The sequence below is a fragment of the Apium graveolens genome, chromosome 11 (genome assembly GCF_009905375.1).
Source record: "Apium graveolens cultivar Ventura chromosome 11, ASM990537v1, whole genome shotgun sequence".
NCBI classification, from domain to species: Eukaryota; Viridiplantae; Streptophyta; class Magnoliopsida; order Apiales; family Apiaceae; genus Apium; species Apium graveolens.
Window position 1 is genome coordinate 87,034,309 of NC_133657.1, and position 26,051 is coordinate 87,060,359.

At 35.7% G+C, this 26,051-nt stretch overlaps 3 protein-coding genes across 6 annotated transcripts; 1 reads left to right on the forward strand and 2 right to left on the reverse strand.

Annotated features, from left to right (window-relative positions):
• The first annotated feature begins 366 nt into the window (after positions 1-366).
• Positions 367-18,864, forward strand: LOC141696907 (uncharacterized). 4 transcript variants are annotated; one of them, XM_074501053.1, is made up of 19 exons: positions 367-627; positions 775-865; positions 1,753-1,847; positions 1,987-2,501; positions 2,612-2,822; positions 2,927-3,238; positions 9,295-9,448; positions 9,573-9,710; positions 9,925-10,006; positions 10,802-11,088; positions 11,177-11,290; positions 11,425-11,684; positions 11,953-12,195; positions 12,391-12,546; positions 13,735-13,872; positions 13,988-14,230; positions 15,618-15,745; positions 16,203-16,326; positions 16,677-18,864. In XM_074501053.1, exons 1-19 carry the CDS (start codon positions 475-477, stop codon positions 18,747-18,749), a joined length of 5,517 nt encoding a protein of 1,838 aa, XP_074357154.1. In that variant the 5' UTR covers positions 367-474; the 3' UTR covers positions 18,750-18,864. The 4 variants fall into 4 exon arrangements, with proteins under 4 accessions (XP_074357154.1, XP_074357155.1, XP_074357156.1 ...); XM_074501054.1 differs by lacking the exon at positions 367-627 and having other exon boundaries at positions 2,028-2,501; XM_074501055.1 differs by lacking the exons at positions 367-627; positions 775-865 and adding an exon at positions 1,645-1,660 and having other exon boundaries at positions 2,028-2,501.
• Positions 18,865-19,068: 204 nt separating this feature from the next.
• LOC141698182 (uncharacterized) lies at positions 19,069-20,452 on the reverse strand. The gene is made up of 4 exons (XM_074502815.1): positions 20,153-20,452; positions 19,756-20,055; positions 19,493-19,669; positions 19,069-19,385 (listed from the first exon to the last, which is right to left on the reverse strand). Exons 1-4 carry the CDS (start codon positions 20,165-20,167, stop codon positions 19,326-19,328), a joined length of 552 nt encoding a protein of 183 aa, XP_074358916.1. The 5' UTR covers positions 20,168-20,452; the 3' UTR covers positions 19,069-19,325.
• Positions 20,453-21,153: 701 nt separating this feature from the next.
• On the reverse strand, positions 21,154-24,085 carry LOC141697174 (light-harvesting complex-like protein 3 isotype 2, chloroplastic). Its single transcript, XM_074501435.1, has 3 exons — positions 23,519-24,085; positions 21,633-21,770; positions 21,154-21,533 (listed from the first exon to the last, which is right to left on the reverse strand). The coding sequence occupies exons 1-3, from the start codon at positions 23,925-23,927 to the stop codon at positions 21,280-21,282; spliced, it is 801 nt and encodes a 266-aa protein (XP_074357536.1). The 5' UTR covers positions 23,928-24,085; the 3' UTR covers positions 21,154-21,279.
• Between the last annotated feature and the right edge of the window lie 1,966 nt (positions 24,086-26,051).

The window sequence follows — 26,051 nt, forward strand, 5'->3', positions numbered from 1 at the left end:
CATGGGTAAATTTATTTAACTATGGGTAAATTAAGGAGTAATCATTAAGATATATAGATTATTTTTATATATTTAGACATACTAAATGTAATATTTTTTACAAGATATTATCAATCATCTAACTAGATCGAATAAGTAAAAACAACTATTCATAAATTTGAATATACTTTTATCAAACATCATTATTCAATCGTAATTCAAATATTATTCGTTCTTCAATGATACAGAAAATATCATTTAGATATAACAAATGAGTGCTTAATTTTATTAATCATTTAAATATTAATTTAAATAATTGGACAGTTTTTAAATTTGAGCCTTTGGCCCGAGAGAGGGATAAATCAAAATATAGGGGCACAACAGCAAAAAAATAATAAAAAAAAGAGACATAAACCCTTGTTCATATTTTATCGGGTTTATGCTGTTTGAATTGGGGGAAAGCGGTATTCGTAACTACAATTCAAACCAACTGCAATGGAGACTTCACTTAATTCTCTCTCTGAAACTTTCCGGCGAGTTCCTCCGGCAGCTATTCCGGTAATGTTGGACTGTATTATGTCTTTAACACCTTCATCTCCGACCACTCTCTTTTTCTCACTTCTCGATGCTTTTCCGCAACTCACCAAGGTATTTTTCAATCTCTTTTCATCTTACAATTTATATGTGAAGCTTAATTTGAGTTCAAAGAATTAGTATATGTTGTGTATGTTTAGTAACTATAATTTTATGAGGTGTTGATGTTAATCGATTCGTGTTTGGATTGCGGTTTGATAGGATATTGACTGGAGTGAAAAATTGGATTCTGAACACCGCAATTATGTTGGATCTTACGTGAGTGCGTTGTGTCACCTTCTCAAGAAATCAGGTTTGTATGTGACCATATTTTATTAAGGATGGTTTCTTTAATTATCTTGAGGGTGTATAAATGTCGGTTAGGAGGTTGTTATGTTAAGGGCTAAATTGGATGGCAAGGGGAGCTAGTGACTATGTGGAATTAGCAGTAGGTGTTAATACTGAAATTAAACCAAGAAATCGTACATAATCAGTCATGGCCACGTTTTATGACCTGTCGATAAAATCGTGGAATTTGTAATTAAGGATTGTTGTCTTACGAAGTGGTAAAAAGTGGGAAGATTTTGGATTTGTTGGCAGTGCGGTATAAGGTTTGTTCGGCTAACCTTTAAAATTTCCTTGTCACTTGAAATTGTTTTTATAACTTGTAAGCTGAAGTAATTTCTCTACTTACAAGTTTAGCAGTTAGGATAATTTTATTAATTATATAAAACCTTTGAGATGGAAACAATAAAAAAAATACCTGAATTTACATTCAAAAGTTATTTTTAGTGTTTGTCAAGTCAAGGAACAATTTTTTGGTAAGTAACTGAATTAAGTATCCATTTTCGAATTCTAAATTCAGCTTACTGGTCACTTTTAAGTTAATCTTACTTTTTAATGAGTTCGACTAGACTAGGCTCCTTCGCCAATCCGCGCATGAGCGGTTATGGGTTTAAATCATCACTCTTCCTTCCCTCATACTTACAGATTTAATACATCGAAAAATATGTAACGTACTTTCCTACTATACCTATAAAAAACAGGTGGATTCAGGACAAAGAAAATGAATAAAATAAAGAACAGGAAAAGACATGAGATGTCAAAGGTTGCCGCTACTTGAATTTTGAGACTTATTGCATTACCTAAGCTCAGTATTGTCTTGTCATACTGCATGTTTAAAGACCTTTCTCTGTGCAGGGAATAACATCGCTGCAGTTCGATCCTTCATTGGGAGAATTATAATTTCTCTGATGAAGTTGGCACATGATAATAACCGTGAAGTTATTACTGAGGTATATGAACAAAACTAAGTGATGTGGTGTTTCTTGTTTATACTAAATTAAATCTGAAGACCAATATACCAGGTCTTTTCAAAAGTCTTAGCTTTCCACTTTCTCTCTTTCATCCTCTTGTTTGTATGATTCATATTAGGCCCTAGGTTCATTCTTTGATCTTGTTGTTGAAACAAGCAGCTGGGCAGTGGTAGAGGCTACCTTAGTACCCTATCTTCTACGATCAGTTAATTGTTCTATGGGGATGCCTGTAAATGCTGACTTGGCAATTTGCACCTGGACTGCAGAGCCAGTCAAGGATAACGAGCAGCGTGCCGACTTTGAGATAATGGAAGACTGCATGCCTTCTCATCGCAGTTCGTTTCCCTTGCCTTTGTCATGCCAACTCTTAACCTCATTATTAGATGCTGCTCGGCAATGTAAATATGATTCTACGATTAACTCTGCATTAATTTCGGAAAGCAGACGTATTGCAGAAATATTTGCTTTAAATTTGCTCTGGGATCTTTTTAATGTAACTGGTGCAATGGTGCTACATAGTCAGGAGCATCGTTCTTGTGCAATCAGATATCTTCTTCCAGTCATGTTTAAGTCATTTAATTCACACTGTGTTTCTGAGATCATAGTTCGTGGGCAGACTTGCTTGCTATCCAGGTAAAAAGTAATGCATGATTACTGCATAGCATCCTTAAATTTTGATATTAGTGCAGCACTGTATCTGGTGATTTATTTCCCTCTCTCATCTGTCTTCACCTTTTCTCCAGGAAACAATTTCTTACGGAAATATGGAACTGTTGCAAGACTCTATTTTCTCTAGGGTCTTTGGAGAGAAGAGATGGATACACTATGCTATCCCTTTATTTATCTTTTTTCTCTTCTATCGAAGGATGTAATTATACCGACATAGGGGTAGCAGAAGAAGTATTTGACTTCAGGTCAGAGATGGAATTCTGGGATGAAATAAAGAGAGGCTTGGTATTTCCTAAAGTTCCCAATCCCCATATTGACTAAGATATTTATCGATTAGGTAATTGTAGAGTTGTCTTAATGACTTCTTCAAAATTTCGGATTTATTTTAGGTGGATAAGGAAAGCTTAATCAGGAAGCAATCGTTGCATATTTTAAAGGCATCAGTAATTACAAGGGAGAAAAACCAGCCTCTTTCTGGTGTTTCAGAAAGTTTATCAAGTGATATAATTTCAGCTACTCAAGCTCTTACAAAGAAAGGGCGGTGGGCTGACAAGGAAGCCAAGTCATTAGGGGTAGGAAAGGTTTGCAGTTCAGCTGATTTTGTTTCAAATAGCCAGCAGAAATGGGATGCATTCTTTCTTCTATATGAAATGCTTGAAGAGTATGGTACCCACTTGGTTGAAGCAGCATGGAATCACCAGGTTAGATCATTTCATGTACCTTTACCTGGTCATTTCTGATCTCCTACTAAATGATGCCGCCTCTTTAATCTAACAGGGAAGGGTATTAATATCAAAACTCTAATTTTTCTGAAAAGAAGTATAAGCATTTAATTTACTTTGAAAGTCCCAAAAATAATGTGGAGCATAAAATAATTAAATTAGTTGATAAGTATTTTATATTAATATTTGGATATTAGTATGTTTGTAACTATATTTATATTATCTAGTTAGGAACATTTTAGATTATGGTAGTAAAATAAAAAAGGATTTGCTTTCTGTAATTAATTATGGTAGGACATATAGATAAGTATTTCGTTTTCAGGATATTAATTGGCTTCCAAATAATAGTTATCTTATGATGCTCAGACTCTTTCAGAAAGATCGGACAGGATCGGATACAGACACGAATCAGAATGTCGAATTTTTTGAACTCTAAAATCAAAGACACGGGGACACGTTCTATAAGGATCCGACTCTTGGATTTGGATACGGCAATTAGTATATTTGATATATTATGATAATTTTTTATACACAAATACCTATCATTTTATATAAAATAATATATGAACTTTTGAAAAACAAGGGTAGTATAATATTTATTGTAGATATAAATTTATAATAGGTACCATGTCAAAAGTTAAAAGGTTAATATAACAAAATATTAGAAATAGGCTATCAATTTTTTTAGATAAAATGTCCATTTTTCAAACATCATTTGGATCCGGATCCAAGTGTCGGTGTCAGTGTCGTGTCCTGCGGACTCCGGTACGGGTTTTCTGAAGAGTCCGAGCATCACATGTTATCTATATAATCTCTTGTAATATTTAGTTATGAAAAGAGTTGAATATTATGAATTAAATTGAGAATTTATTGTGTGTTTCTCTCCGATTCTCTGTGGAAATAAGTATTTAACCTTGTTTTACCCCTTTCCCCGACTTTCCCCGTTCCTCACCCGAACACCATAAACCACCACCAGTCTCCAACAGCTTCTCCAACGACCATATCCAGCCCCAGCAACCAACAACGGCTAGCAGCCGCCAACAACCACCACCAACTGGCTACACCCATCACCAGAGGAGTTCCTAGTCCCTACAGTTTTAAAACTTACAAACATTCCATAGTTCCTAATATCCTGCGAAAAACAATGACGAAACCCCCTGAAGCAATTGATTTTGAGATATCTTGTGCTAAAGAACAATGTCAAACTCTATAGAAACTTCTGGGTTTGTCGTTGACCCTTAAACACAATCTCCTTCCCATCATGCACTCTTATTCTTATTTTATTCTTTTCACTATCTATCAGAGCTTCATTACTGGACAACCAATCCATACCTAGAATTACATCAAATTCTCCTAGGGTAAATGGAATCAAGTCAACCTTAAAGATTTCCCTCTTAGCCTTAGCTCACATTTCAAATGTACTTGACTAACATGAATAACATCTCGATTTGCTATTTCTACTTGTAATATTTCGTGCAAAGGTATAGCCTTAAGATTTATCTTTAGCAAAATCTCAAGATATAAACGACTTGGTTGCTCCGGAATCAAATAAAATATTTGCATGTTCTGAATTTAATGGAAGTGACCTGCTATCACGTCCGTGTTTCGGACAGCGTCATGAACGGTCATATTGAAAGTCTTGTCAGTTGGAGGCTTGTTGGAAGCAGCCTTGCTTACCCCTGAGGTTGCGGGTCTTCCCATCGGGCCCAACTTTCCGCACTGGAAACATGTCACTCCTGGTTGTGTACAACTTGGGGTAAGGTGTCCTGTTTGGTTGCACTTGAAGCATCTTAGGGGAGCTCTTGCCTGCTTGCATACTTCTAGATGTCTCTTCCCACATGTCTTGCAGTCGGGTATAGGAGCGCGGGGCTGACTGTAAAACGTTGCCCTTGATTGTTCGCCGCCCTAGACGACACTCTCACTTGTGGTCTTCTGAAACCCGGAGCCTCTTGCAGGTTGGGACACTATTCCTCTGATGAACCTGCCCGGAAGACTCCTATTCCTAGCTCCTCCTTGACTTCCCAACTTTCTCTTCCTATTTTCCTTCTCCTTCAGACTCTGTTCATTGCCTGCTTCTATGATATAGGCCCTATGCACTAAGGCGTCATAGTCTGTCATCTCCAACATTGCCACTCGGTCCAGAATCCATTGTTTCAGGCCAAGCTGAAATCTTCTTGCCTTCTTTTCTTCAGTATTGACAAACTCGGGTACAAATCGGGACAACTCGGTGAACTTGGCTTCGTACTCTGCCACTGTCATTTTATCCTGTTTCTGTTCCGGAAACTTTATCTCCATTTGGGTTCCCATGAATCGAGGGAAATATTTGTCCAAAAATAGCCAGGTCAATTTGTCCCAAGGAATAACAGCGTCAGTTTCAAGGTTACGCTTGGCTTCCTACCAGTAGTTGGCTTCTCCTTTCAGCATATAGGAGGTGAAGACACTCTTGTGTTGCTCCTCGACTCTCAGTATCTCAAATGACTTTTTCATCTCTTTTAGCCAGGCCCGACTTCAACGGCATCGGCAGATCCTTGAAACTCTGGGGGCTTGAGTGACTTAAATGTCCTGAAAGCATTAGCAACATTTTGTGGGGCAGCATGTGGTTGTGGTGGGAGAGGGTGTCAGTTGAGATTTTCTCTCAGGAGGTCCATAATTTGGTTCGTAGGGTTTTCCTCTTGGTGGGTGTCCTCGACCTCTTCCCCTATATAATCCTCCGCATCAAACTCATTATAATCCACGTCTTCATCGCTCCCTTCATGCACAACATGGTCTGGGTTATTTTGTCTCTGGTTGACAAACTCTGTAGGTTGAGCCCCAGCTCTTCTTCTACGAGGTGACATTGTTCTGATAATGAAAGTTGTGTCAACACCTGATTAATTCGTATTGTACGTACGCATGCATTCGAATATGTGATATGCTTTTATCGAAAGGGTGCAGGAAAATGGTATAAACAAATACATAACTAATAGATATGATATCGCAAAAGCCTCGCAGACTGCGTCTTGGGAGTTAAGTTTTGATACTAGTACACACGTCCGAATAATAATACATAAGTTCTGAATCAAATACACCAATTACATATACCGATCAACATGCGGGGCTAGGAATGCTAACTATTACTAGCTATCCTACCAAAATGGTGACAAGTCAACTAGCCCTCACAAGATTTATCAATAACAACTGTCCTCCTCAGTCCTCGTCTCGACGAGTGAGATCCCTAATCCTCCTTCTGGCTCTAGCTAGTATCATCACTGCATCAACTACTGAGAGATGTAGCTACCCAGGGCAGTGGTCACCATCTGCACTTGGCGCTGAGCTCGATCCTATCCATCTCCTTCTGGGCTAGGGCCGGGGTAGCAGTCCTGAAATTTCCTGGATATCCTAGTCGGGCAGCTATCTCGACACTCAATGCCTGTCGCAACTCAGTGATGTGGGTAGTCGCCGCAGTCAACTCAGCATTCCGTTGGGCGACTATCCACTCGTGGACCGCCACATGTACGGTAGCTGGGGGTGGAATGGGTGAGTCAGGGTCGCTGGAAGGTATGCCACAACCTCGTATGTCTCCTCCATCCTGACATCATCATCCTCATCATCGGATGGTAGGGGGCTCAGCACTGCTGGGTGAGGGGTAGGAGGGCGAATCGTCGGAAGGGGGTACATCTCAATGTCTCTCCAGCCCATGTCATCCTGAGGCTCACCAGTATCATCTGCTAAGGGTCCTTTGGGGGATCCTTAGTGGGATCCTCTGGCTCAGGGTTAGGGTCTCGCTCAATCGGCATGAGGTCCTTAGCAGGGTCGGCCTCTCCTACGGGCTCCACTGGTACATGACACAATAGGCAATGTGTTACTAACTTAGAGTCGGGATTCTCTTGAGGGTAAAAATGTCAAGACCACACCTAGTAGTCTGACGATTAACTTGAGATGAGTTCTAATTAATTCTTATTATCCTTATGTCTACGTATTTTATTTTCTATCATTTCCAAGATTTGATAACCTAAGGCTCTGATACCATTTCCGTGACGCCCCCAAATCTGGTGTCAGGATTTAGGAGGTCACACTGTCTTGATCCTGTTTCAACACTTATCTTGTACAACAATAGAATTAACTCACACATCTACGACCCCACACTTACTATCATACACAGGTTATTGTCTTGGAAACGAAATTAATACATTGCTAGAGTTGTAAATCCACAAAATGATAATTATTACAATCCCAAAAGTATTTAAGTTATGCCGCGGGTGTAACCTCTATTTGAGATTAGACCTGCGGCCAAATAAACGTTTGGTATTAAGTACCTTACACAAGTCATACTTATACGATATTCGAACTATGAACAGTTGAAAACCGAACCAGTTCATCCTTCCTACATGGGGTAATGCTGCAAACAGTCTACGGAAAACTTGTCCGTTTCTCACGCGTTTCCTAGCAGTCAGCTTGTGGATTGATATCTTGGTTAACTGTTGTGTCGTGACATTTTTAAAGCTTGTGGATTGATATCTTGGTTAACTGTTGTGTCGTGACATTTTTAAAGAAAACAAGTGTGAGCTATATTGCGCAGCCATAATAACAACAATTATTATGAGAATCATTGACAGGAGGAGATCATGTGTGAGAAAGATGCGAAAGGTATCATGAGATATGCAACCCGAATTTGGATTTCAAATGTCCAGGTTTTGAAAGACGAACTGTTGCACGAAGGACATAACTCCAGATATTCAATTCATCCGGGATGTACCAAAATGCATCGTGACCTAAAAAGAATATTGGCGGCCTAACATGAAACGAGACGTAGGAGAGTGGGTCAATAAGTGCTTGACCTGTCAGAGAGTGAAAGCTGAACATCAGCGACCATAAATATTAAATATTTATTAAAGGTTTTATATGATTAAAAACCATAAATTTTAATCATATAAAATCATAAATTTCATATGATTAAAAATCATAAATTTTAATCATTTAAAACCTTTAATAAACCTTTAATAATAAATTAATACTTATTAAATAATTAAACCTCGAATAATTCTTTTTTAATTGAATATAAAGATAATATTCATCGTCTAAATAATAATTAAGTAATAATGTTTTTCGAAATCTTTTGATAAAAGTTTTAAGGTATTTAATAAATTGCAAAGGAACATCGAGTCCTTTGGAATATTTATTTCAATATTAAACTTGGTTGCAAGTCAAACGTGATGATGTGTCTTAATTGCTTTCACAAATTCATCTCCAACTTATATGTAGTCTCGTTCGAGGATTATTTGTTCTTCTTATTATATAACTCGCAACCAAGTTTTTTTCAAATGAGAGGAGAATGATGCTGAGCATAAAATAATTAAATTAGTTGTTAAATATCTTGTATTATTATTTAGATATAAGTATATTTGTAATTAAATTATTTTATGTAGTTACGAACATTCTAGATTATAGTAGTAAAATAAAAAAGGATTTTTTTCTTTTATTAATTATGGTAGGACATGTAAACAAGTTTTCGTTTTCAGGAAAATACTGGCTTTCAAATAATAGTTATCTATTTATCATCTGGAATATTTTATTATGAAATAGAGTTGAATATTATGAATAAAATATGGCGATTTATTGTGTGTTTCTCGCCGATTTTCAAGGGAGATAGGTACTTACCCTTGTTTTACCCCTTTCCCCACCTTTGTCCTCCATCTAAAATAGGCATGGATTTAAACAAGTTAACCTACTTTTAGTTTATTAGTTTATCAAAAAATTTAAATGTTTTAAACTTACACAGGTTCTCCTAGGAAAGTATCATTCATGCTTGACTGGCAAGGGCCCAAGACCACTCCATGTTTCTAAAGATGTCAGATCTTAAAAATTTTAGTTGTAGAAGTAGATTGTTAAGCAAAAAATAAGATATAAGCGTTGGTTCAAAATGATTAAAACAAATTTCACTATACGGGAGTCAATAATTTCTCCCAGTTGAGATTTCTTCTATTGGTAATAGGGATCTGCAAAAATCTGACCTTGTACTTCTAAATTAATATTTAATTACTGGTACTGATATGCAGATAGCCTTGCTGCTCCATATATCTTTGCCTTGTCTTGATTCTTCAAATCATGTTACCAGAAGAGCTTTTCCTGCTAAGATGGAGACCCCAGAAAATATATTTAATTGTTTAGCTGTCTTATGGGATAGAGGCTTCTGTCATGATAACCCACAAGGTACCTTGACATTTTTGGTCTATTTGTTTGATAGTTTCTTGCCTAAACTTGTATTCTTTAAGAAACCGGTCATTTTTAGTCGTCGTTATATTAGCGATTAAACTCCTAACCTAATTGATTGCAGTACGGTGTCTGATCATGGAGTCATTTTTGGGCATTGAATGGAAGGATTATGGCAACTGTGCAAATTTAGTACCACAAGAGTTTATACTTGGTCCATTCATACAAGGGTTAAATGATCCTGTGCACCACAAAGAGTTTGGTTTGTCTCAAGTTTTTGCAAATTTATGTTAACTATTGCATCTTTCTCCGTATTGTATATAAAATTTAAAATCTGCTTATGAAAACATATGCCAAAAATTGCATTGAATCTTCTGATTTATAGTGTATTCATATATGTCAATACTGATACTATGATAGTCTATGGTAATTAAACTTTAGGTTTGCTTTTTTGTAATAGTTTTTATCTGTTCTAGGTTTAAAAGGCATCTATTCTTCAAAGACAATTGAAGGCGCAGCCAAAATTTTAAGTCAATATACTAGTTATCTGAGTTCAAGGTAAATTATTATTATTTTGATTAGTTTCTTGGTACAAGACCTGATATAATTTTTCGTATGCCATAGCATTGAAAAACTGTAATGTTGCCAGTTTTCTGTGCATTTTTGCACTGATTGAAGTTAGGATATTGAGGGTTTTCTTCATTAGCTCCCTTTCCAAAAATAGAAGTCTGCATTTTCATTTGGGTTGTCTAAATTAAAAGGTATCTAACATTTAATTAAACATTGTCCACCTATCCCTGCAGTTTGATTCATGAAATTCTCTCCCCCTCGATCCCTCCCTCCCTCCCTCCCTCCAGTATTTACCACGACACTAGGTCCACAATTAGTACTAGAGCGACAATCAGTAGTACTATTAGCAGGACACTTGGTTTTACTAGGTGCACAATCAAAATATTTAATATAGCAAATTTTGCCATTTTGTCTCCTTTCTTAGGATTCACAAAAGATCAAATATAAATGTTTATGAGATGAATTATTGATGCCTGAGCTCTACTAAAGTTTAATGTGTGTCCTAGATGGTGATGTGTGTCCTCTGTTTGATATTAATGAATGTTAATTTGGCTGTAGTTTTATGAAATACTTTGGTCCTTTCCTTATGGATTGCACACCAACTGGGACCAGGTTAAGATTGGGCCAGTAAAATTCCGTGTTCAGACTATATGTTTTAATTTTATTCGTCATTGTTATATATTCAAGTGAAAGTAAATTAGTAAAGTAGAAGCTTCTCAGAGGGCCTAGGCAGGCTATGCTAGCAAGGTGGCTGTACAATTAATATGTGAAATTTAATTACAGGCGCAAGATAGCATTTTTGAACAGTTTAGCATCTGTTGCAAAGAAACATTCGTTTGGACGAGCTGGACTAATGAGCCTGGCAGAATGCATTGCTGCTGCTGTTTATGGAAATCAGACATGTAATAGCGATGAAATTAAAAAGTGTGTTAATGACATCTCTGAGAGCACCCAAACCAGAGATGCACTGGAAATTCAATCTTACAATGATAAAGAAGAGTTGCTGGATGTTTTAAGATTTGTTATGGAGAGCAGCAAACAACATTATAATCCTAATTACCGGCTAAAAGGTAACTTATTACGAACTTAAGTAGCCTTAATGTTATGGGCATCAGTTATTAACTTCGTAATCATATCAACATATTGTTTGCTTTCTAGTTTGTGAGAAAATCTTACATGCTGCTGCGTCAGTGGTGTCTGTGTTTGATGTTTCCCTTGAGCTCCTTCTTCATTTTATTACAAGTCTGCCACAGGACTCTACAAATTATGGTGGTATGTTTAATTTCAGCTTTGAACTCCAGACAAATATATAAATAAGACCAATATTATTCACATTCTTAATTTTGTTTCTGTCACTGCTGATATTGGTCTGTCCCTCTATATTTTTCCTTTCATTATTCTGCTAGGTCCTTTAAGGGTGAAAGTACAAGAATGGCTTTGGGCATGCAGGGAGAACCAATATACTTCTGTTGACCAGATCAATGTGCAAGTATTGAAGAGATTGGATGCTTTTCCTGCAACGTTTGTAAGGCATCATTATCTAGAGCAGGGATTTATAAATTATGATGACGAAGACTTGGAAATGTGGGAAATTGAAGCCAAAAGATGGGCAAGAATGCTCTTTCTTGTAATTAAGGAAGAACACCACCTGTATCCAACATTAATGGTATGCTTACTTGACTTGCTTAATATAAAATCATTATTGCTACTCCATTATGTTGCTTATGAACTATCCCTGGGGCTTAAAACATAATAATTAAAGAGAGAAAATATCTTGACTTTAGCTTTCAAGTGTCAAGGGCGGTGCTGAATTCTAAATTACAATAACCGTATCTGTGCCCTTCATTGGGATTCTTAATATGGATCTATTTCTGTGAATCGTGTGTCAATCTAAAATCCTCATTTGTTTCGTCTATTCACATTTTGTTGTGCAGTTTATGCAAAATCATGGCTGTGACCTCTGCAAACAGATTAATTGCTTGGAATGGCTACCTGTAAAATTTCACATCCTTATCATGGCCCTAATAAATGAATTTCAAGTCATGTACAGAATAACAGCTGAAAATGGTACAAGTAGACGATCTGATCCTTACTTGACTGGGAATGTGGATGATCCAAATTCCGAACAAGCATCAATATTAATTGGGAAGTTCATCAAATCCTTAGTTGGTACATTGGTAGGTATCATTCTTTGCACTTCTACTCTATCATGTAAGGCTTACAGTGACATTTGGTACAAGCGTCCAGGCTGACTAATTGAATGGAACCAGTTCCATAATAGGACCCAGTGAGATAATTTGAATCTATAGTTTGGAATCGATGGAGTACTAAATGGGGAATGTTCTTAAGAGATGTAATCTGTCTCTTTGCAGGAAAATCTTATTTCATTTGCTCAATTTTCTTGTTCTATTTTATGGTCCCATATGGTCGTGGACGACACAGACATGCCGTCTTCCATAAGAGGAAGGCTAGGAGGTCCGACTCAACGCCGGTTGTCAGTTTTAACCACAACTGTTATTCTGCAAGCTGTATGACCCTTTTTTAAATAATCATTTTCTATTTGTAATTCTGATTTAATCTTTAGCACAATGTTAAACTATACATTATTTATATATAAACATGTATATATCTTGTTGTATATTTATAGTAAGCTGCTTATTTTTTTCTGCATATGTGTTCTAGGCTGCAAAATGAAGTCATTGGTCTCCATACTTTATATAGCGGTCATACGACACCTGTGGGTTAAACAAATACAATTAGCTGTTTTATAGCATACCATCAGATTTCAAGACTTATCAAGCTGTGTAAACCTTTAGGATACTTAATTTTTGTGAACCTCTGTGTAGGATTGTATAGTGGTTGTGTCATACTGAATGTGACATTTTGCGTGTACCAATTTCTAAAAATTCAGAAATCATCTAGCATTAACTGTTATTAAAACTAAGTAATAGTGTCTTGATATCAGTAAAAAAATTGAAATTTTGGACTTGGCAGTTGGCACTGTGTTTACAATCTTGTACTCCCTCCGTCCCACCCAATTATTTACATTTGGGTTGAGCCCGAAGGTTAAGGATAAGTGTAAATTAGTAGAGAAAAGTAATAAAAGTGAGTAAAATAGTGGGACCAATCAATATTTAATGTATAAAGTGAGTTTAGTGGAGGAAAATAGTGAATGTAGTTAATTTTTATATCATAAAATTTAACTACTTTTTGAAAATTTTAAAATGTAAAGGTTTGAGAGGGACATCTGAAAAAGGAAATTGTAAAGAAATGGATGGGATAAAGGGAGTATAATTTTATATTGTTAATCTTTTTGGCATGTTTCTCCCGAGGCGTAACTACGCACCTATAGTTTATTTCTTGTATAATCAGTTATGGTTATTCATACTTGTTGCACAGTTACAAGAATTTTCGTTGGTTGATAGACTTTTCCTGGTGAACTTTATTGTTATAAGTGGATGACCCGTAAATGTTTTTTATTTTATTTACCTAAAACATGCATACCCATGCCCAAGCTTGATACCTATATATTGCTTTGCAGCATTGGTTGTCATTAATTCGTTCTGTAACTAGTCTCTCTTAATTGTTATCTTGTTTTAAAAAGTCTGCTGAAATTTATAATATATGTACACAGTGTTTTATACTAGTGTTGATTTTCGTTTTTTCTGTTGATATAATTAAATTAATTATGTGTATCAATGCATATCCATGACCAGATAATATCTTTGAAGTCTATTGCATCTGTTACATCATGTGTTGCCAAGTTTGGAAGTGAAGACACACTTAGCCTTGCTTTTACTTATCTTTGGGAAATCTCTTGGAATATTATTCAGTCTCCAGTATGTAATTCAGAGGTATGTTTAAGATAAGCAATTTGATGGAGGAAGTTAAATACCTCTGTCTTCTAGTCTCCCTCCAAGTACTTCCTCGGCTTGTTTCTCTAATATTTTTATCAATTTCCTAGAGCAGACTGAAGCAGAAATTTGCATAGGAGCATTTGAGGCATTATGCTATATCTTGAAAGCAATAGCACCTATCTCTTCTACTGCATCTTTGATGTTACCGACGGTGGATTTTAAATCTTCATCTCCGGAAAGTGAAGATGAGCCTCTTTTAGATTATCTTTTTGAGACTTTTCTTGGGAGCATTAATAACATCATAGGGTATGGAGAATTGGTTCAGAGTCGGCGAGCAGTTTTGATGAACTGGAAGGTGATATCTGACAAATTTGCTTCCACTATATATGTTTGTGTGTGTGTGTGTGTATTTTACTCTTAGCTTTAGAGCATTAAAACCTAATTCTTGCTAATTACGTAGCATCATATGCCTTTATGGGTCAGTAAACTGGGTTGCGACTTGCATATTCATTTACCTCAGCTAATTGCATCTTCATCTGCACCTAATATTTACTTCGTTTCTTTTGTTTATTTTTAAATTGCCAATAGATTTAGGAAACATATAGAGATATGTTGTATATGCTCCAAGTTCTTGATAACATGGATGCAGGTGGAGAAATGAGAAATAGGGAAAGAAATAGTAGCACAAAACTTCCTTTATTTACCCTTTTTGTCGTTACTCACTAAATCAGCCTTTTTATTATTTACATAAATTTCAATGTAATGCATATTTCTCCACTTAAATGTATAAACCCTCTCGTAATTCTTTTTCTACATATCTATTGCATAATATAATTGTTTTCCTGCAATGTTATATTTGTTTGTCTAATCATTGAGGTATTCTTCTTAGTGGGCTATTAGTTTTAGTACAATACAAAATATTAATCGGGCAATTGGATTAATTTCAAATCTCTGTAGTAATTCTTTTTGGTTTGTGTATTGCTTGGCTATAAATTATAGTCATGGTATCTGATTATGATTAAGTTTCAGTATTATGAAATGTCAACAGTGTTACTGATATAATTTTGAATCATATTTGCACTTTTAAAACATAAGAAAGCGGAAGCTAAAACTACAGTTACAGTAACAAGGGTGGCTGTGAATGAATGGTGCACGGGCTACAGACTGTTGGTAGCATTAGGTTTGATATGTGGAGATGTTTGAACTAAATATATTTTAATCTTTGATCTTAAAAATGTATTTACTGATGACTTATGGTAGGTTGTTTTCAAATATAAGTATTATTTATTTAAACTAGCTTCTAATATATCATTATAGTAATAGTATAATTCTGGGGGACCTTGATTTTTATCAGTTCTTTCTAAATTGTCGATCCAACATAAGACCATTGCAATTTTAAATCAGTGGTTTCTCCCACCATTCTATCAGTGACCTAATGCCATTTGTAAAGTTTTAATTTGAAATCTGGAGTCCCTGCAGTCCATATCACAGCATCACTGGACAATCATAAGTGTAAGGAGTAAAAAGTAGTAGTGGGTTTACACATTTAACAATATGATAATTGCAGAATTACTAATTTAGCTTTTTACATAATGAACCTGCTTGGCTTATGTATAGGCATGAGAATGTTTCTCGATTTGTAATGATATCATTCTATGTTATGGACATTGTCATCATTTTTATATTTGATCTCTTTATCTAAACCAAATATTATTTTCTGTGTAATATTGTGATTGGTTCAGTGGATTTGCCTAGAGTCCTTACTTTCAATTCCAAGATATGCTGTAGAAAAGGAAGATCACACAAGCTTATCTCATTCTCTTCTCTCCGATGCCATGGCCAGACAGATTTTTGGCGATCTAGTTGAGAGGTAAGGCACCAAATAAATTCTGGTACAGTGATGTACAATTTTTCTAACTTGGTCCTATAAAAATTCAAATGTATTACCTTGTAACTGACTAAACCATGTTAAATTTGTAACTTTAAGCTAAATGATTAAACTTGTTTAATTTCATGGTTCTTTCCCATTTAATTCATAATTTCATAAAATAATTACTTTGATATTGTATAGATGTTTTCAGGATATTATTTTACATAAACGTTCCTTTTTTATCTTGTTTTCTAGATTTTCAGATTTGATATCTTATTAAGTCGAATGTGAAGGCTTAATCTAATATACACTCTTGCTACACATTCATAGAATTTGTCAGTTCTTAATTCTGATACTTTTTTATTCATCTGATTTTCCTTTCTTGTAGTTTACTCTAGATATTATATCTGCTAAAAGAAATTAGATCAATTGACCGATCCTGTAAATAAACTTGCAGCCTAGAGAATGCTGGTGAGAGTTCTGTTCTGCCTATGCTAAGATCAATCAGATTGCTTCTGCAGCTATTTGCCACAGGGAAAATGGGCCATGTTGTTTCGTTGTGTTCTGGAATGGATGCCCAGGTTCAATCAGTATTTACCAGATTCAATTTGTGCTTATGTGTAGATGATTATATTTACTATGTTATATTATTTAATATTAACTATGACAAGTATTATACCAGTATCGTTTCAAATAAATTTTGAGGAGGCTGATGCACTGATATGTGGTAACATGTTAGCTGCTAAAACCACATGATTTCTTGTTTAGAGTTTGGTACGACATTTTGTACACCATGCCAACACTACTCTATTCATTTTCTAGATTTCTCAGAATTTTCCTTTAATGCCTGGAATATGCGATTAATGTTCATGAATCACGTGTCAGTATATTTTTCTGTTCAAGTGACCGGTGCTATATGATTTTAATGCAGATGATGTGGAATTTGGTTCATTCTTCTTGGATATTACACAGAAGCTGTAACAAGCGAAGGGTTGCACCCATTGCTGCACTTTTATCTTCTGTTTTGCATCATTCGGTGTTCAACGAAAAGTCCATGCATGAAGTTGATAATGCAGCAGGACCGTTGAAGTGGCTTGTTGAGAAAATTCTAGAAGAAGGGGTTCGAAGTCCACGAACTATACGTCTTGCAGCATTACATCTAACAGGCCTTTGGCTCATATATCCCAATACAATAAAGTATTACATAAAAGAGTTGAAGCTATTAACTCTCTATGGATCTGTTGCTTTTGACGAGGATTTCAAAGGTGAGTTGACTGACAATGTTGATGCAAGAAGTGAAATATCAGTATTGGCTATTAGCCCAGATCCAGAGCTGACTGAAGTATTCATCAATACCGAGCTGTATGCCCGGGTATCAGTTGCTGTATTATTTTACAAGCTAGCAAACTTGGCAGAAATGTCAGGGTCAAACAATGAGTATGAAATGGGCTGTGTTGCTCTCGAAGCCGGCAAAATCTTTTTGTTAGAGCTTCTTGATTCTGCAGTAAATGACAAAGATCTTGGGAAGGAGCTGTACAAAAAGTATAGTGCAATTCATAGACGCAAAGTTCGTGTGTGGCAGATGATCTGCATACTGTCTCGATTTGTTGACCAAGATATCATTCACAAAGTTACATGTATCCTGCACATTGCTCTCCAGAGAAACAATATACCTGGTGTGCGACAGTACATGGAAACATTTGCAATCTTTATATACCTAAAGTTTCCTTCTCTGGTTGGAGAGCAATTGGCGCTATTGCTTCGTGATTATGATATGAGAAGTCAATCACTCTCATCATATGTGTTTATAGCAGCTAATGTCATTCTTCATTCCACTGAAGCAGTTTGGGACAAAAACTTGAATGAATTGCTTCCTCCTGTGATTCCATTGTTAACTTCACATCACCACACATTACGTGGGTTTACACAGTTATTGGTCCACCAAGTCCTTTCCAAGTTTTTTCCTGCCCTAAATTCTAGTAGTTCTGAAACCCTTTCACTTGAGAAAAAGTGCTTTTTGGATTTGAAATATTTCTTAGAGAGTAACAGTGACTGCTCAAAGTTAAGATCATCAATGGAAGGCTATCTAAGTGATTTTAATCCAGAGATCTCTGTTAGTCCAGTTGGAATTTTCAGTAATAGAGTGGATGAAGTGGAATTTGAATGTGTTCCAAAATCCCTTATGGAACGAGTGATCGACTTCCTAAATAATGTTAGGGAAGACCTCAGACTTTCTATGGCAAAGGATGCTGCAGCAATAAAGAACGAGTATTTTCAGGTTAATGAAGGTCTTAATCACAACAGAATTTCAGTAAATGTAAACAAAGAAGCATTGTTTACTCAGCTGCGTAAAGACATGTTGCCTGATTTTCAGAAGAAGGTGACTTTCTTAAAGAATGGCTTGCAAGATGCTGATTCCCATTTCTTGGGCAACAATGGAACTTATGAATCACTGGTAGACATGGAAAATGAAGAACAGCTTCTTAATCAAGTACTACAATCAAGAAACCTTGCTGCGGAAAAATCAAAAGCAGGTCGACAACAAATTATCATAGTGGCATCCCTACTTGATCGCATTCCAAATCTTGCTGGATTAATGAGGACTTGTGAAGTGTTTAAAGCATCTGCTTTGGCTATTAATGATGCAAATGTACTAAACGACAAGCAGTTTCAGCTCATCAGTGTGACAGCTGAAAAGTGGGTTCCAACTATCGAAGTGCCAACAAGTAGTGTCAAATTATTCTTGGAAAAGAAACAGAAAGATGGGTTTTCTATCTTGGGTCTAGAGCAAACAGCCAACAGCATGCCTCTCGACAAGTTTGTATTTCCTAAAAAATCAGTTCTGGTTCTTGGTCGCGAAAAGGAGGGAATACCTGTGGAATTAATTCACATTCTGGACGCTTGCATTGAAATCCCACAACTAGGAATTGTCAGATCACTTAATGTCCATGTTAGTGGTGCCATTGCGCTTTGGGAGTATACTCGACAACAAAGATCCCAGTAGCTGATAATTTGTTAGTTCATATGTATGAGTTGCATCAGGGTTTTTAACTTACAATCTTTATACACATTCTTCTATAAAAGACCAGTTAAAAACTTCAATTTATTTGAGAGTTACACATTGATCATTTTCAGTTATGTAATTTTCTTGTTGCATGTTGTAAGTTAGAAATCGTATTTCTTGCACTTAATTATTTGACTGGGTGAGCTGAAAATTATGAGATGGGTTTTCCTTTACTATTGGAAAATGAAGAACCAAAAGCAGTAGTAGTAACAATAAAATTAAGTTTGCTTGAAAATAAATTAGCAAAAAAAAGTTTGCTTGAAATAAATGGAATATATAGTCATTTGTAAGCAAGCTTACAAAAGCATCTCATTACATGAGGACCGATTTGAAGAAGAATAGACATATAGAATGACAGAGATAGAATATCTATATATCTATATCTATATATATATATATATATATATCTTCATTTCTCTTATAGAATGCCTTCAATAAAGTAAGTTCTCCCTTGCAGTCCATTGCTGATTATATTTCCAATAGCCCATATAATTTGTCATTAACAACTGTCTACCTTTATCTGTACTTCTGTATTGTTGCTACTACTTTCTTGAAGAATCCTTTGCTTTTGTGTGCCTAAAAAAGGAGAAACAATCGAGTATTGTTATGTAATGCAGGAAGGATTTGATATGCATTCCACCAAAACTGACTCTTTTTAAGTTAGGTAAATCTGATCAGATCACCTGGAAGCTTTGCATTATAACTTTGGCCTTTGTGGCTGTAAAGTTAGTACTGGTACTGTTGGTCTTTTTCTTCTTCTTCCCTTTCGAAGGCATTGTTAGAGATTTGAGAAAACTTCTCCAGTTCCCCATACAACCTGGAGCTTTTTCATGTTTTCTTTTACTTTGAGCAGCCATTATCTGTTGGTAATAAATTGGAAGTTGCAGAATTAGTGACATTTTAACTACTATTCAACATTGCTGCTTTTATGGGTAGAGTTATGCACCTGATTTATAGGTTGTTGGATGATGGAAGAAACTGAGGCTGCAGGCTTGGTCTGATGGTGATGCTTAGGTGTATTAGGTGCAGAATCTCGAAGGCGTCGGGAGTAATCTAGAAGCTCAGCTCTTCTGTTGCTGCTACCACCCTTGTTATGAGCTTGGTGAAGATGAAGATGGTGGTGGTGGTGGTGGTGATGGTGATAGTGTTTTTCTGGGCCACCATTAGATGGAAGCAATCTTCTCTTTCTCGGCCTTTCCACAAAAACAGCCACTAAAACACTCTTTTGATTTTTGCCTCCTGTTACCTGCATGTAACATAAAACACATCGATCTTTCAAGAAATTTACGTTATTAGTCTTCACTATGATCAGATTAAATATCGATAATCATATAAATAGTTACCATCTTGGTTGGCATTTGAATTGGTCGGAGCTACCGAAAGAATATATGAGCACTGATTAAGAGATGATCTTGGCTTCTACATAAAAAGGTGGATATATACTAGCTAGTGTTTGGAATGTATATTGTGCAGGCTTTGATCCAAGGAAGAACAAGTGCCGGAGGTATAGTTATTGTTTTCATCAAAACTTGTCCATTTATGTTGTGTCCACAAAGATACTTCCAGATTTGCAGTTCCTAATCAAGATTTTTTTTTTTTGTTTTGTTTATAAACAGTATAATATGTGGCATTTACTAAATGACCCATTCTTGTTCCATTATAATATAATTGAGATAAATGGTCTTGGTCGGTTCATTAGTTATATATGCAAACAAATTGAAACTCATATTTTTTGATGTGCTGTTTCTTGGTATGTATTTTAATATGTTTGTGTATACCGCAATTACGTTGATATTGATATCTTAGTATGTGTAATCAACAATACCATATTAGGTGAAACTGTCAGTCTGAATATTTGGTACTTTCTGAGCCAGATTGTTTTACCTTGCAACTTAAATTTGGATATGTAATCTAATCTTCAAAAATCTGCATTAGTCATCTATCAGAAGGCTATCGAATGCAACACATCTCAAAATGGATATTGAATGATCCATTGATTATTATTAATGAAATTTGTATGATCTTGTAGATAAAGATTCACAATCTTCATTCATCACTCTATTTCATTCATTCTAGCCTGTATTACTCCATCTCATTTATCCTGCTCCTTTTTTGCAACATATAACTTCCACAACATTGGATCAACCATCCAACAACTGTGATTTTTAAAAAAACTCAACATACCCCAGAAGCTTTTATCTATTTTCAAGAAAGCTAGTTTAGCTTCTTGCTTGCTTGGTTCTATCATGGCAATAACATGCATCTGATCATATATCTTAGACCGCCATGACTTCAAATAAGATGTAAAATGTACAAACTACTGTTTTATGGAGAACCGGAAGACTGGAGAGGAATAATGACAGACTTTTGATTTATCAGCTACCTATTGGCAAATAAGAAATAATTTGATACACTTTCCAAGAAACAAAATTATCAACTCGAAAGAAACAGTTCAGGGGAAATATGAACTTCAAAAGTCCTTTTTTGAGCTGCTGGAATTCTCATCTTGCCAAGTTGCTTGCCACTGCTTGTCATAAAATGTTGTCTCGTCAATCAGCTTTTTAAGATTATCAATGTCTTCATTTTTCCGGATCAAAAGTACCCCTGCTACAGCTACAAAAAGTAGAGTTTTACAGAAAAAGTTGCCCATCTGGTCGACAAGACCTACCCCGGTCAAGCTATCCACAAAATAAGCCATGAAGAAACCAACCATTGCAGCACGACCTGCAAACAATTACAATGCACCCCTCCATTAAACTAGGTTAATGAAAGTACGAATTGTTTTAAAATTCCAATTTATGGATAAAGAAGTACAAGACAAACCATTGAGTAGTTCAGCTTCAGGAAGATGGAACCTTTTCACCCATGCCCACCATGGAACAATGGAGGTGTCAAAAACTACAGGGAAATCATTATTTGATGATTCTGGGTTATCTTCTAGCCACTTTCTCCTCTTCACCTCTAGAAATATTAGCAACGAGAGTTAGCTATTAAGTTGAGGAAACCTTACAATTTTGGACGATTATGAAAATCTGAATTGTATTTAGCAGTAAAGAGTTGCTACCAAGTTATCCCAAGTCAAAAGACACTACACATTAACTTGAAATTTAGTAATCACAATGAAAAACAATAACTGATTTACAAGAGAATTGATGAATGCGAAGTACAGTATCGCATATTGACAATGAATAAATGCAAGGATGTTGTAAATTTAGTTAAGAGGACATCCTTCTGCCTAACGAGTGTTAACTTGACACATGAGGTTTATTCGAAAGAATGACAGTTAGTTACAAGGAAAATACAAGGGAAGGCAGAGCAACATATGCGGATAATCTCTGCTTGTTATATACTAACATAGCAAGCTTGTCCTATAAGTCATACGCACACTTCCAAAATAAGGACTTGCTAGACAATAATCAAAATAAAAGCATCAGTTAACAAAAAATCTGTTAACTGATCCTGCATATCTTGTTGTAATACCATTCACGATAGAAGACCATTTATAAAGGCCTGCCTGGACTTTGAAATTCCCTGATTAACAGTTGAACTTTAAATAGAGCATCTCTTATTCTCCTGAAGGTATCAGTAAATACGCCACAGGGTCATATGGAAGCAGATTATCATGAAGTACTCCTTGTTTGAACCCCAATAGCTTAATTCACCGTGATTGGTACATTGATGCAAAAGGCTACCTTCTTTTCAATGGCCACATATAGCTAGAAATGCTTGGTGATACAAAGTCTTCTTTGTTTTATAATTGTTTTGGCTGAATTTTTTTTTTTTTTTTGCTAAATTGTGTTGGCTGATTCACAACAAATATACAAGAAAAAGCCTAGACAAAACTATATCTTTGCAAGTCCATAATGATTCTTTTATGCAAATAAAAGTACACAATTAACAGCAACACAAGCACATATACAAGTACATACAGTCATTACTTACTACAGTATTACTCTTTTGATTAACAAAAGATGGTGAACATAAGAGACAGACTGATGATTCAGATAGAGACATTGTACAAAAACATGCAATTTTACTGAGATCTTTAGAGGCATATCAATGAATCCATTTTATGTTTATCTGGACATGAATATACATAGCCTCACTGAGGATTCTGTCCAGAAAAGGCCAGGTGCAACAGCTGGTTACAACATCATGTACATGAGATTGGTTGAATTGAGTCACCATGTTACTCACAAATCTTGTAGGCTAAAGTGATGTAAGTTGAAACATTAGAGCTCCATATATTAGCTACTTCGCTAGAACATGACCTTATTTTGGAAAATAAATTACACAAAAATTTTAAAATCCCTCTGTTTGACTATCATCAAAACATTATGACTAGTGTTGACAAAATGTTCTAAATTTGAAAAATGTTTTCCTCTATTGGGAAAGGGAAGTATCAGGAACAATTTCAGGCTTCTGTAAAACAAAACGGAACCTCCTACTAAAGTCTACAAACAAAAATCTATACAATACTACTCAACATCATAAAGTAATAATCTAATCCTAGCAATATTCTTAAGATACAACGGTAGACACTCAAATATTTAATGCAAGTGACACCAAAACACACACAAATAGGATAATCAATAATCACTCTAATTCATCCACTCAAGCTGAATCAAATAAGAAAACAATTAATAAAAGTCCATTTCACAGAGAGACTGGGAAAGAGAGAGGGGAGAGAGAGAGAGAGAGAGAGAGACCAGCATCAATAACAGCATCCCAGTCAGTAGTTCCATCTTTCTGAAACTGCTTCAAATCCCAAGTCCCACCAACCCACTTGGGGTTCTCATACTTCCCCACCAAAACCTCCACCGGAGCTCCGGCAGCCATCGCCGGAGACCCATTAGTCTCCAAAGAATCATCACTAGACTCTACCTTCTCCTCAGATTCAACCACAGCAGCAATAGCAGCAGGTTCTTCAACAACTTCCTTGTTGTCATCCTCAACAACAACTACACCAGACCCATTATCAGAAACTCTAGTGGATAACAAAAGAAAGTGTCTTTTGGGCCTTAGAGAGAGAGTGGGTTTAGGTGTCAAGTGGGTTTTAGAGAGAGAGTTAACAGTTGGAAAGTGAGATTGTGGAGATGATAGCAAAGCCATTGACATTTCTAATATGTTTGGAGTTCACTTTTATCTTTCAGCTCTCAACTCAGAGCATGATGGGGTTTGAAGTTGATGATGTTAATGGATTTCAGCTATTCTCAACCTCACAAACTGGCCTTTGCTTTTTAACTTCGGTTTTAATAGTATTATACTACTAGTACAACTGCTGCTGCACAACAAAACACTCTGTACATATTGATGATAAGTGAGCTTTGTTTTTTGTGTCACACTTACTAGTCATCTGATTTTGTTTTTTTTTTTTGGTATATATTCAAACAATTTTTCTTTTTTGTGATTTTTGAGTTTAAGATTTGTAAAATGTTATTACGTTTTGAATTTTATGAGTTGCATAAAGTAAAATTCTATCATAATATAGAATATATTATTTTTAAATAGATGTTAACATATAAATTTTGAATTTTTAAATTTAAGCATATTTTATTAAATAATTTTATTAAACGTTTCTCAAATAAATGAGCAACTAGTTCATTAAGTGAAAAAGAATCGGACTAAATGTGCATAAATGAGCAACTAGTGTTAACTGAAAAAGAATCGATCTAAAAGTGTATAGTGGATAATCCACACAATAGTAGCTTATAAAATGAAAAGGTTTGGAGTAAAAAAGTTTTAAAAACGCTTAGAAAAATGGAATTATTTTCTTTTTAATACAACAAGATGATGATTTCGGTGAATTATTATGAACACATAAGTTAAATGACACGCAATCAAGTCATTATCACAAACAATTTTATAATATTTTAAGTTGTTTTGAACATCTACGTAATAAGATTATATTTTTTGAATATATATAAATATATTTAAATTAATTTTAAGCATTTTTTGATAGGGATAAATAAATCCTGATTGTATAATTAAATATTACATTAATTGTACAAGGTGTGGGCTGCTAGGCCCAATAAGAAGATGTATGATATTCAGACCAAAAAGGTTAACACGTTGATTAGGCCTGATGGACCAGATCAGGCCTGATGGAACAAAGAAGGCCCAAACCCCTGATTATTTATTAATTTCGTAATTAATAAATAAGGGAGAAAAACCGCTATCAAGATAAGTCCTAATGGTGATATAAATCCTTGTAGATTGGCCTCCAAGGAACCTCATGGGATAAGGAATCAACTTCCTACTTCCTAGGACTACTAAGTCTATCCTAATTCAGAGGCTTGACCACCAAGTCTCTTACACCAAGTCCAATTCAAGGACCCCCACATCTATATAAGGGGCCTCACCCCACAAATCAGAACTACGTTTTTTGACTTGATCATTGGCAATCAGCAAGGTACGTAGGCATCTTGTTAAGGCAGATTGAGTCACGAAACACAAGAGTAGTCAAATTGAGCCTTGAAGCTCACGTTCCTTAGTACTAAATACAGCAATTATATATATATATTAGTTTTTAATCCATAACATTTGGCGCCGTCTGTGGGAAAGCACAAAAACAACCATGGCGAAAACACGGAGAACAATTAGAGCTCTGGAGGAAGGAACACCATCAGGACAACCCAGGTGATTTCGTCAACCCTGGAAAGGTCAGATGCAATAATAACAGGTAAAGTAGATGCATCACCTAAAAAAACATACCTCAAGTGTTCAGGTAATGGCTTGAGCTCCAAGGTAGGTGCTTCCTCAATTGATGGTTTGAGCTTTCCTTCAGCATTCTTGAGGTCATAAGTACCAAGAGATTCAAACGGCATGTCCAGCTTTCGCCTCCAGGGAGAAACATTCAGATATTGTAATTGCTCGTTTCCATCTTCATCATCACTGTCAAAATCCCCCACTAAGGCCTTTTCTAATGCATCAGACATTAGCATATGATCGAGTTCTGAAGTAACCGCAGAATCAATCACATCCACTTTTAAGCACTCCTCATCTTCTGTAGGGAATTTCATTGCTTTGAATACATTGAAGGTCACATCTTGATCCTGTACCCGCATAGTAAGTTCACCTTTCTGCACATCTATCAAGGTATGGCCAGTAGCCAAGAAAGGTCTTCCCAAGATTATGGGAATCTTCTTATCTTCCTCGAAATCCAGAATGACAGAGTGTGCAGGAAAAAAGAGCTTATCCACCTTGACTAGCACATCCTCCACTATGCCCCTTGGGTAAGTA

Coding starts and splice junctions, on each gene's coding strand:
- LOC141696907 (XM_074501053.1), top strand. CDS start 475: ATGGAGACTTCACTTAATTCTCTCTCTGAAACTTTCCGGCGAGTTCCT. Junction 628..774: donor CTTTTCCGCAACTCACCAAG/GTATTTTTCAAT, acceptor GCGGTTTGATAG/GATATTGACTGGAGTGAAAA. Junction 16,327..16,676: donor GTTCTGGAATGGATGCCCAG/GTTCAATCAGTA, acceptor ATTTTAATGCAG/ATGATGTGGAATTTGGTTCA.
- LOC141698182 (XM_074502815.1), bottom strand. Junction 19,670..19,755: donor TCCAACAACCTATAAATCAG/GTGCATAACTCT, acceptor TATTACCAACAG/ATAATGGCTGCTCAAAGTAA. Junction 19,386..19,492: donor TTATAATGCAAAGCTTCCAG/GTGATCTGATCA, acceptor CTCCTTTTTTAG/GCACACAAAAGCAAAGGATT.
- LOC141697174 (XM_074501435.1), bottom strand. CDS start 23,927: ATGTCAATGGCTTTGCTATCATCTCCACAATCTCACTTTCCAACTGTT. Junction 21,771..23,518: donor GGATGCTGTTATTGATGCTG/GTCTCTCTCTCT, acceptor TAATATTTCTAG/AGGTGAAGAGGAGAAAGTGG. Junction 21,534..21,632: donor TGAAGCTGAACTACTCAATG/GTTTGTCTTGTA, acceptor AATTGTTTGCAG/GTCGTGCTGCAATGGTTGGT.